The sequence below is a fragment of the Festucalex cinctus genome, chromosome 14 (genome assembly GCF_051991245.1).
Source record: "Festucalex cinctus isolate MCC-2025b chromosome 14, RoL_Fcin_1.0, whole genome shotgun sequence".
Taxonomy (NCBI): Eukaryota; Metazoa; Chordata; class Actinopteri; order Syngnathiformes; family Syngnathidae; genus Festucalex; species Festucalex cinctus.
In genome coordinates this window covers 27,188,483-27,201,270 of record NC_135424.1, presented here as the reverse complement: position 1 = coordinate 27,201,270, position 12,788 = coordinate 27,188,483, and the positions used below count along the sequence as shown (strand labels likewise).

The following is a 12,788-nucleotide window of genomic DNA, read 5'->3' as shown; positions in this document are numbered from 1 at the left end:
TGGGGTGGTGTAGTGTCCCCTAGAACTGGTCTGGTCCTGGGATAACAAACCATGAATTTTTAATGATTTTTTGAAATCAGGGATTATAGTCGAGATTGCAATGTTCAAATGAGTTTTATTTTGAAATGCAACATCAGATTTTGTTCAAAGTACTTTGGCTGGATACCTGGGGTGGTGTAGTGTCCCTTAGAACTGGTCTGGTTCTGGAATAACAAACCGTTATTTTTTTATGATTCTTTATTTTAAACCCTAAACCAGGTGTTGAACAGCTTTTATTTTGAAGGTGGCCAGCGCAGGGGCACGTCGGCATGTTACCGTAATGCACAGTATTAACAATCGTTGGGGCGGCTGGCTTGGCTTCGTCTTTTCGAGTGGCGGCTGGCTTGACCGCAGTAAAATAAAGGGGAAGCAGCTAGTGTAAATAAATTCGATTCCCAGTCCTGCTTGTATGTAAAGCGAATGCAAAGGTTTCTTTCGGAGTAAAAAAAAAACAAACAAAAAACCTTCATGCTAACCGCTATCCCAATGAGTCGTATATTTGTGTTTTGACTGCCAACAAGGCAAGGCAAGGCAAGTTTATTTGTATAGCACATTTCATACACAAGGCAACTCAATGTGCTTTACACGAGGAAAGACAACACATAAGCATCAAGAAACAGTAGTTAACATTCAGAGGAAGAAAAATAAATGAAAATAGGTTACAAACTAACAATCTTAAAACATTATTCAACAAACTTTAAAAAATTTAACATAAGGAAGTTTAAAATGATAATGATAAAAAAAAAAAAAAAATAAATAAAAAAAAAATAATAATAATAATTAAAAAAAACACTTAATTAAAGCTGTTTAAAAGTCCCTAATCAAAGGTATAAGAAAAAAGCAAAGTTTTTAACCTGGATTTGAAAGCATTTACACTCGGGGCTGACTTCACTTCTGTTGGCAGCCTATTCCATCTGTGTGCAGCATAATAGCTAAATGCAGCTTCACCATGTTTGCTTCGAACTCTGGGTTCCACTAGTTGGCCCAAGTCTGTAGATCTCAGAGCCCTGCTGGGCTTGTACTCAATCAGCATTTCTTGGATATATTCAGGACCCAAACCATTTAGTGATTTATAGACGAGTAGCAGAACTTTAAAATCGATTCTACAGCTGACAGGGAGCCAGTGTAAATCCTTAAGTACTGGAGTAATATGTTCTGATCTTTTTGTTTTGGTCAGAACTCGAGCTGCAGCGTTCTGAATGAGCTGCAATTGTCTCATGTTCTTTTGAGAGAGTCCAGTCAGAAGACCGTTACAGTAGTCTAGTCTGCTGGAGATAAAAGCATGGATAAGCTTCTCTTGGTCTGCTTGAAGCATGCAGTCCTTCAGTCTGGATATGTTTTTCAGCTGGTAAAAGGCTGTTTTAGTGATAAATTTAATATGATTACTGAAGGTCAGATCTGAGTCTATTAATACCCCAAGATTTCGAACTTGGTCTTTAGTTTCTAAAGACAGTGACTCAAGCTGTTTTTTTAACAGCAATCCTCTTTTCTTTATTGCCGAAAACAATGAGCTCCGTTTTGTTTTCGTTCAGCTGAAGGAAATTTTGGTTCATCCAGTTGTTAACTTGCTCTAGAGAATGACACAATGCGTTAATAGAACTGCTGTCATTTGGGGACATAGATAAATACAGTTGTGTGTCATCTGCATAACTATGATAGTCAACATCGGTGTTCTGAAGCATTTGACCCAAAGGTAACATATACAGACTGAACAACAGGGGTCCAAGGACTGACCCTTGAGGGACCCCACATGTCATGGCCTTTCGATCAGATTCAAAATTTCCAATGGTCACAAAGTAACTCCTTTCCTCCAAATAGGACCTGAACCATTTAAGGACTGTTCCATTTAATCCCACCCAAGTTTCCAGCCTGTCTAACAGTATATTATGATCAATCGTGTCAAATGCTGCACTGAGGTCCAACAAGACGAGCACTGATACCTTCCCTGCATCAGTGCTCAATCTTATATCATTCAGTACTTTAATCAGAGCTGTTTCTGTACTGTGATGAGGTCGGAAACCTGACTGGAATTTATCCAAAAGTCCGTTTAAGCTAAAAAAATTGCTGAGTTGATTAAAAACCACTTTTTCAACTATTTTAGTTACGAAGGGAAGGTTTGCGATTGGTCTATAATTTGCTAGCAGGGAGACATCCAGTGTTCTCTTTTTTAGAATGGGCTTGACGGCGGCTACTTTCAGACATTTAGGAAGTTCACCTGATTGAAGTGAGCAATTAATTATTTGTTGTAAATCGATCTGAACAGATTTCACAATGGTTTTGAAAAAGCCAGATGGAATTGTGTCAAGACAGCTCGTGGAAGGTTTCAATTGCTGAACCAAGTCTACTACAGTATTTTGATCCACTGAGTCAAATTCTGTCATGGTAATTAAATTATTCCTAGGTGATTTTAAGTGCAGCATCCTTTTGTTATTTTGCTGGTTTGTAACAATGTTTGACCTGATGGCTTGTACTTTTTCACTAAAGTAGCAGGCAAATTCATTGCATTTATCTGTTGAGAGGAGTTCTGGCGCTGTTTGATTTGGGGGATTTGTAAGTTTGTCAACCACGCCAAATAGAGTGCGTGTATTGTTGAGGTTCCTACTAATAATTTCAGAAAAGTGTTGTTGTCTAGCTATTACTAACTCTTGGTTAAAATGACAAAGACATTGTCTGTTCAGGTCAAAATGAACTTGGAGTTTAGTTTTTCTCCACTTTCGCTCTGCTTTTCTGCATTTAGATTTCAAAGTCATTATGTTGGTAGTACACCTCCAAGGTGTTTTAGTTCGGGATGAAATGGTCTTAGTTTTAATAGGTGCAACAGCATCCAAAACATTTGAGATTTTTGAGGTGAATTCATCCAGAAGTTCATCAACGGTCTCTGCATTTACAGTTGGTGATGCAGCCATTAATTCCATAAACATGTTGCTTGTATTCTCATTTATGTACCTTTTTTTAATCGAGACAGTAGTTGTTTGAACTTCTGGGATTGTTTGTAATTCAAAAAACACACAAGAATGATCTGAAATAGCCAGATCTTTCACCTCAACAGATAAAATGTCAACACCTTTAGAGATGACGAGATCAAGAATGTGACCTTGATTGTGTGTTGGACCTTTTACATGTTGTGAGAGACCAAAAGTATCAAGCATATTACAAAATTCTTTGGTATTTTTATCCAAGTTGTTGTCAACATGAATGTTAAAGTCTCCAGTTAAGACCAGATAATCATAGTCGGTACAAATTCCTCCATGAATCTGCCTTTTTGTTTTGGAGGTCTATAAATTATGACAATGACGATGTTTGGTTCACCTTTTACCAAAAGACTAAGATATTCAAATGAATTAAAGCTTCCCAATGAAATTTCTTTACACTGAAATAGAGATTTAAAAATGGCAGCAAGTCCACCACCTTTTTTGCCATTACGACATTTGTTCATGAAACTAAAATTTGTTGGTGTTGCCTCATTGAGAACCGTGTTGCAGGAACCTTCTGTTAGCCATGTTTCACTGAGGAGAAATAAGTCAAGATCATATGTCATAATAATGTCAGGAATCAACAACGATTTGTTAACTAGTGATCTTGTATTTAGTAGCGCTAGTCTCACAGTGGCAATCGGAGACGCTAGTTTAGTCAGAGGTTCACAAGCTATACTGACTAGGTTTGTAGCTTCTGACTTATTTCTTCTCATTTCTTTTGCCAACTTTCTATTTCTTGTAATCACAGGAATGCTACAAGCTTCCTTGGGTCCTGACTTATTCTGGGAACACACGTTTTTTATATTGTATATGTAGTCTGGACCCAAAACATATCAGACCGAGCTGTAGTTGAGATTCTCCATAGCCAAAGATGGAGGTCGGCGGGTGGGGAGCTGTATGCTGAGGCTTGGTGGAGTCAGACGATTAGTGGATAGCTGAATGTGGCGTCTTGGGGGGAGCATGGGCGAACCGTCATCAGCAGGCAGCTGCCTGGAGAGACTTTTATTTAGCTGTATGGACAGATTGACCAGATTGCTCAACCTGTTGGTGAGACTCGCTGGCGAGTCAGTCATCGGGTCATTCGGGGGCGGTGCACAGCGCGGGGGTGCATCCGGCAGTGAATCCGGTAGTGGCGCTGTCTGGCAGGTGTCGCTTGGGGGCGATGAACAGCGCAGGGGTGCATCTGGTAGTGAAACTGGTGGTGGTGGCCGTGGTGGTGTTTGGCAGCTGTCGTTCGGGAGCAGGGGAGCTGGATGTTCGGTGTTTGGAGTGTGGGCAGATGAGGACAAATCAATCTGTTCTGAAGGGCAGGGAGTGCAAGATAGTGAGCCAGCCTCACCAGATCCTCTTCTTATCGGTTGTTGTGTTTCATGTCCTTTGTTTTGGGAACATAGCGTCCAGTGACGCACGCTATGGAAGATGTTGGCTGTCAGTAATCTGACTCCCTGCTTATTGAGATAAATCCCATTGCGTTGGAAAAGATGGCGACGTTCACAAAACATAGAAAAATTGTCAATAAAGTTCACTGAGTAAGAAGCACAGATGCTTTTCAGCCATCTCGAGAGTGACATAATCCGACTGAAACGCTCATCACCTGGTCGGACAGTAGGCAGAGGACCACTCAGAAAAACCTCTGCGTTTAGGCATATTATCTTGTGTAGAAGGGTAATAAAGTCTTGCTTCAGTATCTCCGACTGTTTTTTCAACACATCGAATGCTCCTGTGTGAATCACAATCGATCTCACAGTCGGGTAGTCAGTAGCAATCTTGTCGACTTTTTCAGAAATGTCCAGCACCATGTCATTAACAAAACACAGAACTTTTGTGTTTTTTCTGCTGCACAGACGTTTAACACCAAACAAGGCTTTGTCGCCTATTATCAGTGTTTGTGTTTCAGTAGCTGAACGGATTTGCTGAGGAGGTCCGGTTTCATACCTTTGACTGGTGTTGTGATCCCCCGAGGCTTGCTGGCTCGGCGACAGCACGGCAAACCTGTTTCTCAGTTCGATATCAGTATTTTGTCTTCGTCGGCCAAGAGACGGTTTCCTTTTTCTTGCTGGTACTAACGTCCAAGACTGATTTCTTGGGGTTGAGGTAGCCTTTTGCATAGGCCGACGTGTTTCCTCAGGCATTAGTTGGCGGTCAGGTCCAGTTGTTGGGCGACGACTCCTCAGTTTTGGCTTTGCTCCCAGCACATTCCACAGAGGGTCGGTGGATGGAGCTAGCTGTTTGTTAGCATGCTCATGACCACCGTTTGGAGACATTGGCAGTGTGGTGTCATTCCACGATTTTCCATTCACCTCCACAAACATTTCAAGGCGGTGCATTCTTGTCTCCAGCACTGCCATCTTCTGAAGAAGTTTGTGGTATTCATCGGTCGAGATGGAAGGCATCATTCGTCCAGCCATGCTGCTAGTAGCAGTCGCGTGCTGATTAGCAGGCCGTGCTCACGTTATCGTGAGGAGTTTCCCAAATAAAAAATAAAAAATGTTGAAAAATGCGCCCAGCTGGTTGTATCTACCAAACAAAAAGGTAGTACAGCCACATCGAGGCAAATATCCAGGAAAAATCCCAGAAAAAGAAAGAAAAAAAGAAGTTATCAGCTGAAAGAATGCAAAGCAAAGCAGGAGCAGAGCAGATTGCGTCTACACACTAGGAAAGCAGGAAGCAGAAGTCATAGCTTCATGACTGACTCATGTATCGGACCATCAGTTACCTAGCTAGCTAACATGGCTAAGCAATGCTGAGTGAGTGATTACGTTAATTGTAATGGTTAGAACAAATCACCGGATAAACGATAGATCAAGGGTTGCTTTTAGATAAATGTCAGATAAACAAAACGGAAAACTAGAAGTGGGGGGGGGGTGTCATATTTACCTCGATGCTGGCGGCGACTGGACAAAATGAACCAGGAAATAGTCAGACGAACATTGTCACACCCCCATTCCTATCTGACCAATGAAAGTTGTCGCAGCGGCTTCCAAGCTGATGACAAGGCTTCTATCATCGGTTGAACGGAGGACCCCGCCCACACAACACAGAAAAAGATTCGCAACCAAAAAACAGGTTTCAATCAAAAAACAGATTCGCAACCAAAAAACAGATTCGCAACCAAAAAACAGATTTGCAAACAAAACGAAAAAAATGTTTGCAAAAGATTTTATTAAAATACAAATCCATGTTTGAAATGTTTTTTTTTGTTTGCAAATTTTTATTTTATATGAAAACCCTTTTTTGTTTGATTAAAATTTATTTGAGGTTGCAAATCCCCTTTTTGTTTGATTGAAATTTTTTTTTTGATTGCAAATCCCCTTTTTGTTTGATTGAAATTTTTTTTTGATTGCAAATTCCTTTTTTGTTTGATTGAAAATAAAGACACAAATTTCTCTCCATACTGCTTCGGCCTGAAGTGCTTGTCAACATGGCGGCTATGGTGATAGATTTTTGGTTCATATAGAGTGATCAAGGCTATTTGTTGTGCAAAACCAACATCAAAATAAAAGCGATATTTCTTTTATTTCGATAAAGTACAATTTTGCCTTGTAGGCGTTTCCATTGAAGAGTAATTTGCTTCTGAGGGGTAGTTCTCGTAATGTCCCACCTCAACTCTCGCGAGATCTCGCAGTTTTGTTTTTGTTTGTTTTTTTGCTTGCTTTATTAAACCAAAGACTAAGTATATGGCGTACAGATCAGGATAATGAATTTAAAAAAATGGAACATATATCAATATAAAGACAACACTACTAAACAAAAAAACAAAACAAAAATGCCAGGGGTTCATGTACATTCAAACAATCTATATTTTTTACAAATAGTGATAGTTTTCATAGCCTTCCTGTTATGAGAGCCATTTATAAGTCTAATATAGGTGAGCATGTCGAGATCTCGCAGTTCATGTAGGCGGTCGCATCATGCAACGTCACGAAAATAAATTGTTTGCGTGTTTCAGAATTTATACATTTAAGGGATTTTAAATATATCTCAAATTCTATTAGAAAAAATATTATAGATAGATGCAGGGAGATTTAAGAAGTCTTGTTTATGATGCCTGGAAACAGCAGTGGCGCGGGCAGCAAGTCAAACAGCGACATCTGCTGGCTTTTAGGTCCACACGTTTGGAATGTGATAGTTTACTGTTTGTATGTTGTTAATTTTAATGTTTTAATTGTTTTCGTAAGTCTGATTTTTATTCCATGTTGGCTACAGCAGTGTTCATTGCAGCGATTTTTTTTTTTAAGTGCTCTCAAAATAAAGTTGAGCTGAATTTAAATTTGCTACTATTGTTAGAAACGTTTTGCATACATAAATGCAATTTTGTTTTGTGTGTTTTAATCACTTTGGTGATGTTTGTTGTTGGACTTGCAGCAGTTGTTCAATTGAGCATTTTGCACCGTTGTGGCTTCTCGCTGAGCCACTGATCCTGTACTTCCTTTTCCCCGTGACCGGGCGGGGTCACGTGACTAGTAGGAAATGGGGGGGGGGGGGGGTTCTATTAAAATTTTGCGAAGAACTTCCATTTCAGCACGTCTCAAAAAGCACCTAATGAAAGCGTAAATCTAATGTCTAATGGAAACGCACCTATTTAGGTGAAAAGCGCCACCCAGCCTATCAATTGTGTTTACTGGCTATACTCACTTCGCATCAATTGACTATTCTGAAATGGATTTGCCTTGACTTGGTGAGCAGGGTAACCAATCAGGTGTTTGGACCTGCCCACCAAACGTTGACGAGCGAGTTTGACAGATAAAATAATTTCACGAAACACCGCAACACAGCGACCATGAAATAATTAAAAAGCGAAATAAATAAATAATTAAATATATAAAGAAATAAATATATAAATAAATCATAAAATAATCACAGGGAATTTAATTAATTAATGACACATTTAATTAATTAATGACACATTTAATTAATTAATGACACTTTTATTTAATTATTAAATGGTGTATTTATTTATTTAATGTTGGCACTTTTCGTCCTCCATAGGAGAGGCAGGGGGTCATTTACCCCCCCCCCACACACACACACACACACACACACGCACACACACACACACACACACACACACCGCAGACTTACTGTAAAGTACAACTATGCAGAGACTCACTATAATGTAATGAAGTCAAAAGTAAAATGTTCATCTTATAGGATAAAAAAATTACTTAGTTACTTTGAAATACATCAATAATCTACATGTGGATTTCATGTGGTATCGTGTTGTAACGAACACGCACTATCGCATATAAAGGTATTTGTTTTAGTGTAGTTGCCGTAGTTGGCGATCCAAGATGGCGGAATCTGCGCATGCGCGTCAAATAAAAAAAAAAGTAATGGCGGACTTCAGTAGTAACATGGAGGAAGTTCGTAAGCGGATTATTTTGGGAGACTTTTGCGTGAGAAATGTGAGTTATGTTCCTGGTTTTCCATAATATCCTGTGATCCACGTTAACAGAAAACACATCCATTTTTTAATGCTGTATCAGAAAACAATCTTAGTTAATTTCGGATGAAAAACCATGGTTCCGGAATACAAAGAGTCCTCGTGTTCGTCAATTCCTCTGCAAACGAAGTGAATATTTTTGCCGTAACCGGCAACTTGCGCTATTTTGCCGTTAATCGCGCGACAACTAGTGATGGAGAAAGAGAAACCATGACACTGAAGTTGGCTCCGCGGTCGCGCTCACGTCAAATCATTTGTGACCGGCTGCGGGTCGTCATGTGCCAAACAATCGAAATTGATACATTCGTTTAATCAAATTCCACACCGAATTCCCTGTCAAATATGTAATACATAGACCTACCTAAAAAGTTTACAGTGTTACAGCAGTTTAAACATTAGAAGGCAGAAATATATAGTTTTGAGAAAAAGGGGTTTAAAGTTTTGGTACTCGGATCTTTCAAATGTCCATAGCAACCAGTACCTTAAGAAAAAGACGTACCTGAAGTTTTCAAGACCTGTTAAAATATCAATGGAAACTGGAAAGTCAATTCCAATAGCAGGTAAGGCCATCATCTGAGATTTGAATCCTTTAAAACTAGTGTTGTTCCCATACCGTTTTTTTTACCGATACCGATTTCGATACCCAGCTTTGCAGTATCAGCCGATACCGATACTTAAGTTTTTTTTTCTTCAACATGAAAAATTTGTCCTGCCATTGGTTCAGAGCATTCAAGGGCCAATAGGATATCTTCGATCGGCATGCAGTGAACAGTGAATGTCATAAGATGCTGCATCCAAAATCCTATATTAGCGTTGGAGTTAATGGTATCGGCATCTTACTTGTGAGTACTCACCGATACCACTGTTTTAATGCAGCTCTGCCGATACCAGTATCAGTATCGGAACAACACTATTTAAAACTTTAAGAAGCTCAACAAATGACATCAGACTCAACCTTGAAAATCCCATTAAGCTTCCAATCCATCTTTTGAGACATCAGCCAGAGTTTATTTTAATTGTTGCTCCTTGTGATATTTTCTCCTTAAATTAGGTCCTATATTACCACAGTGGGAAATTTGATCTTAGAATGTTATTGCAATCAAAACATTATTTGCCATTTGCTGTGGCCTGTGATAAGTGATTTATTGATAATTTATCATGGATTTTATATATTAAATGCTTTTGATCACTTTAAGGCAGTGCTTCTCAATTATTTTCTGTCATGCCCCCCTTAGTAAGAAGAACCCCCCCACGCGACTATAAATAGTATCATTTGTCTATAAAATTGTTATAAGCACATCTCTGCATAACACTGAATCCGTATTAACGTATAAGAGAATTAACAAAGGAAGAAACATGCACCAACTTACAAAAAAGGATAGCTTTATTAACTGTAACAGAAAAGATTTAAAGTGCATCTGAAATTCAAATCCTTAATTAAACTATTAACATTTTTTGACTGACTATGTCAAACCATATGATACGGAAAAATAAAATTACATAAAACCTTTACATGTGGATTTTTTTTGCCAGGTGTGATGAGTGTGTCAAGCTCAATGGGTTTTGGTGATTTTTAAGATCTGCAAAAATCAGCGTCCCTTTTTATTTTTAGGGAATGAGTTGCCCTGATTGGTATTTTTTGTAAAAGTGCATATACACATCATCGCTCGTACTCGTTGCACAATGTTGCTTTTATTGTCCATAGAGGCTATCAAAAATAAATAAAATAAAAATGTTGCGGATGTTTGGATCGGTCTGATGCCAGTGAACATTTTGAGTGGTGGAGAGTACAAGAATATTCATAAATGAGTTAGTTATCACACTTGGAATGTGTTTACAATTTTTAACATATATAACTGAATGTTGTCATAGAGATACCTTCAGGCCTCGACTATAAACATACATGACAAGTTTGGGATTTTTTGAAGCATGTACCGGGGTGTTATTAACTCTTGCGTGGGATTGAAAGAGTTAACTCTTTCAATCCCACGCTTTTTCTGACAAGGTAACTCCAGAATCCCACCAGATTTCCCATATTTTCACCCATTTTCAATGCTTATTAGAATATTGTGTGCTATGACTAAATAGACAGGGTGGGTGTCGTTTGAAATATTGGGGTCTCCTCTTTCATTAGAAAAAAAAAAAGAGTATGATTCTACCTTATTCTGTTCTTTAGTAATCATCATTTGAAAATGGCTTGATTTGACATAATTCAAGAATCTCGGGCAAAATAAGGAGAAATGAAGCTTTTTGTGAAATGATCCATTTTCTGCAAAACAGTGACTTTTACAGTAATATTTTTTGGTATATATATATATTTTTTTGTGACATCTCAAATATCTCAACAATCCTTGCCTTCCATAAAACATGAAAAAAAAAAAATGAAAATGTGTTTTTGATAGCAAAATAAGGATTTATTTACATATCTGATAGCGTGTGTAAACAGCAATATTTTCACATTTCACAAACTATTTACAAAATGTTGATCATTTACAGGAATGTTTGTGTGTGTGGGCGTGCGTGTGCGTGCTCGTGCGTGTGCGCTATTTACGTACTATACAGGGAAATAACAGCTCCATTTTCACATTTGATAAACTATTTACAAATTTGGGGTTATTTACAAAATATGCATGCATGAGTGGGTGCATGGGTTTTGTTTTGAAACCCAATAGTGTCTTTTGTGTGATCGCGTGTGAAGCTTTCTTCTGCGTTCAAGGGGGACACGGCAAGATGTTCACACGCTTGTGCCTCTTCCAGTGTAGTAGCTGCTTCTGTAAATTACAGAAAATACTGTGATCAAGATGTAATTTTTATTATTGTTGCAAGGTATTGTGATTTTTTTTTTTTACCTTTCGGTCGCACTGCGTGTGACTGCGAAGGGGCCATTTGTGTACGCTGCCCCAACTGTAATCGAATGTTGTGCAACATGCGTTAGTTAGTACGAGGTTACAGACATTGCACATACAGTATACAGAAGCATGTCTGTGAATATTCTCATCCATCCAAGTCATTTCATCCCTGTTACATTCAATATACTGAACTAGTACAATTGTGATCACTCGATTTACAGAATGCTAAACGTTAGCTTACCTCCGGGGCTTCCAGGAGCTTTCGGGGATAAATCGCTGCTGCTGCTACCTTCGCCACACTTGAATTGATCTGTTCAACTGGTGAAGGCGGCTCGAGTTCGCCAAATTCGTCACGGATTCCTCGTCAGATGACGTGGACTGGTCAGAGATACGACGATGCAAACTTTCACTCTGTGTCTCAGAGAACGCCGGAGGCGGTGGCTTCTGAAGTGGGCGCCCGTGACGTTTTTGTCGCTTTTCACACTCTCTTATGCAGAATCCGGCTCCTTGATCTTTCTATTCGTCATCTCTTGACCGATCGTGACAAACGCTCTGATCAAAAGCGTGAGCTTTTGTTTTTAGCGGCCTCCGGTTAGCCGCCGTTAGCACTCGTCTTTTCTCCCCCAGCCACCGGCCCCCACCACTCCACAACACTCCGCCTCTACTAGGAATTCACATCCTTCTCGCGTAAAGAGACCATCACTGCCATCAAGAGGGCACAGTTCGTCACTACAGTGCTTCACGGGCTTAATATTAAGAGGGAAACTGCCCAAGAGTCTCAAACCACCCATTCATAAAAAAAAACACGTTTGACGAACTAGTTCGTCTTCGGGTGACGCCCACCGGGTGTCACATGACGAACTAGTTCGTCGGCGGATATCAAAGAGTTAAGCATATCCTTTTTCATTGTGAACCGTATTTACAATTTTTGGTCTTGGGCTACCTCATACACCTAAAAATTTTCGTAGATCTTGCTGAAACGTACAATCGGGGCTGATTCGTTAAAAATGTCTAGGGGGCGCTATTGAGTCATTTTTGTAAAAATAGCACAATCCACGATAAAATATTGCTCATTTTGCCAGGCCAGATGTGTGTTCCAAGTTTCATGTGTTTCCGTGCCAGTTTAGGCCCTCAAAATTGGTGTTGTTTTCTTGGCGAACAGTGCTTAGCCACGCCCACAGCAATTCGCGAAAACTCAAAAACTTCGTGTTGTGACATCATGAAGGCCGAAACCCTCATCTGAGCAAATATGAGTTAGGTCCTTTTAACGTGGCTGGAGAAAAACATTGAAGAAAAATCGTAAGAAAAAAATGCCTGTAGGTGGCGCTATCAGTAAGATGAAATATAACTTCGTAGATGTCTTAAGGGCTGGACTCTAATCAAATGTGTGAAATTTTGAGAAGATAGGAACATCTGGGTCAAGTTAAAGCAGCTTTTATTGTCACGAAAAATCATCAGACTTTGCGGCATCGTAATGGCCAC

At 39.4% G+C, this 12,788-nt stretch overlaps 1 protein-coding gene and 1 long non-coding RNA gene across 6 annotated transcripts in view; one reads left to right on the top strand and one right to left on the bottom strand.

Annotated features, from left to right (window-relative positions):
• Positions 1 to 12,788, top strand: part of polr1c (RNA polymerase I and III subunit C) — a 119,457-nt gene that overhangs the window by 6,435 nt on the left and 100,234 nt on the right. For 4 of the 5 annotated variants that reach the window (XM_077495225.1, XM_077495227.1, XM_077495226.1 and 1 more), the window contains exon 1: positions 8,292 to 8,419. The exons of the other annotated variant lie outside the window; for it this stretch is intronic. In XM_077495225.1, the coding sequence (XP_077351351.1) occupies positions 8,306 to 8,419 (114 nt within the window). In that variant the 5' untranslated portion in view covers positions 8,292 to 8,305. Of the gene's footprint in view, positions 1 to 8,291; positions 8,420 to 12,788 lie in introns of those variants that run through there. 5 annotated transcript variants of the gene reach the window in all.
• LOC144001668 (uncharacterized) lies at positions 11,210 to 11,610 on the bottom strand. Its single transcript, XR_013278542.1, has 3 exons — positions 11,548 to 11,610; positions 11,307 to 11,361; positions 11,210 to 11,228 (listed from the first exon to the last, which is right to left on the bottom strand). It is a non-coding gene; the product is annotated as an uncharacterized LOC144001668 (long non-coding RNA).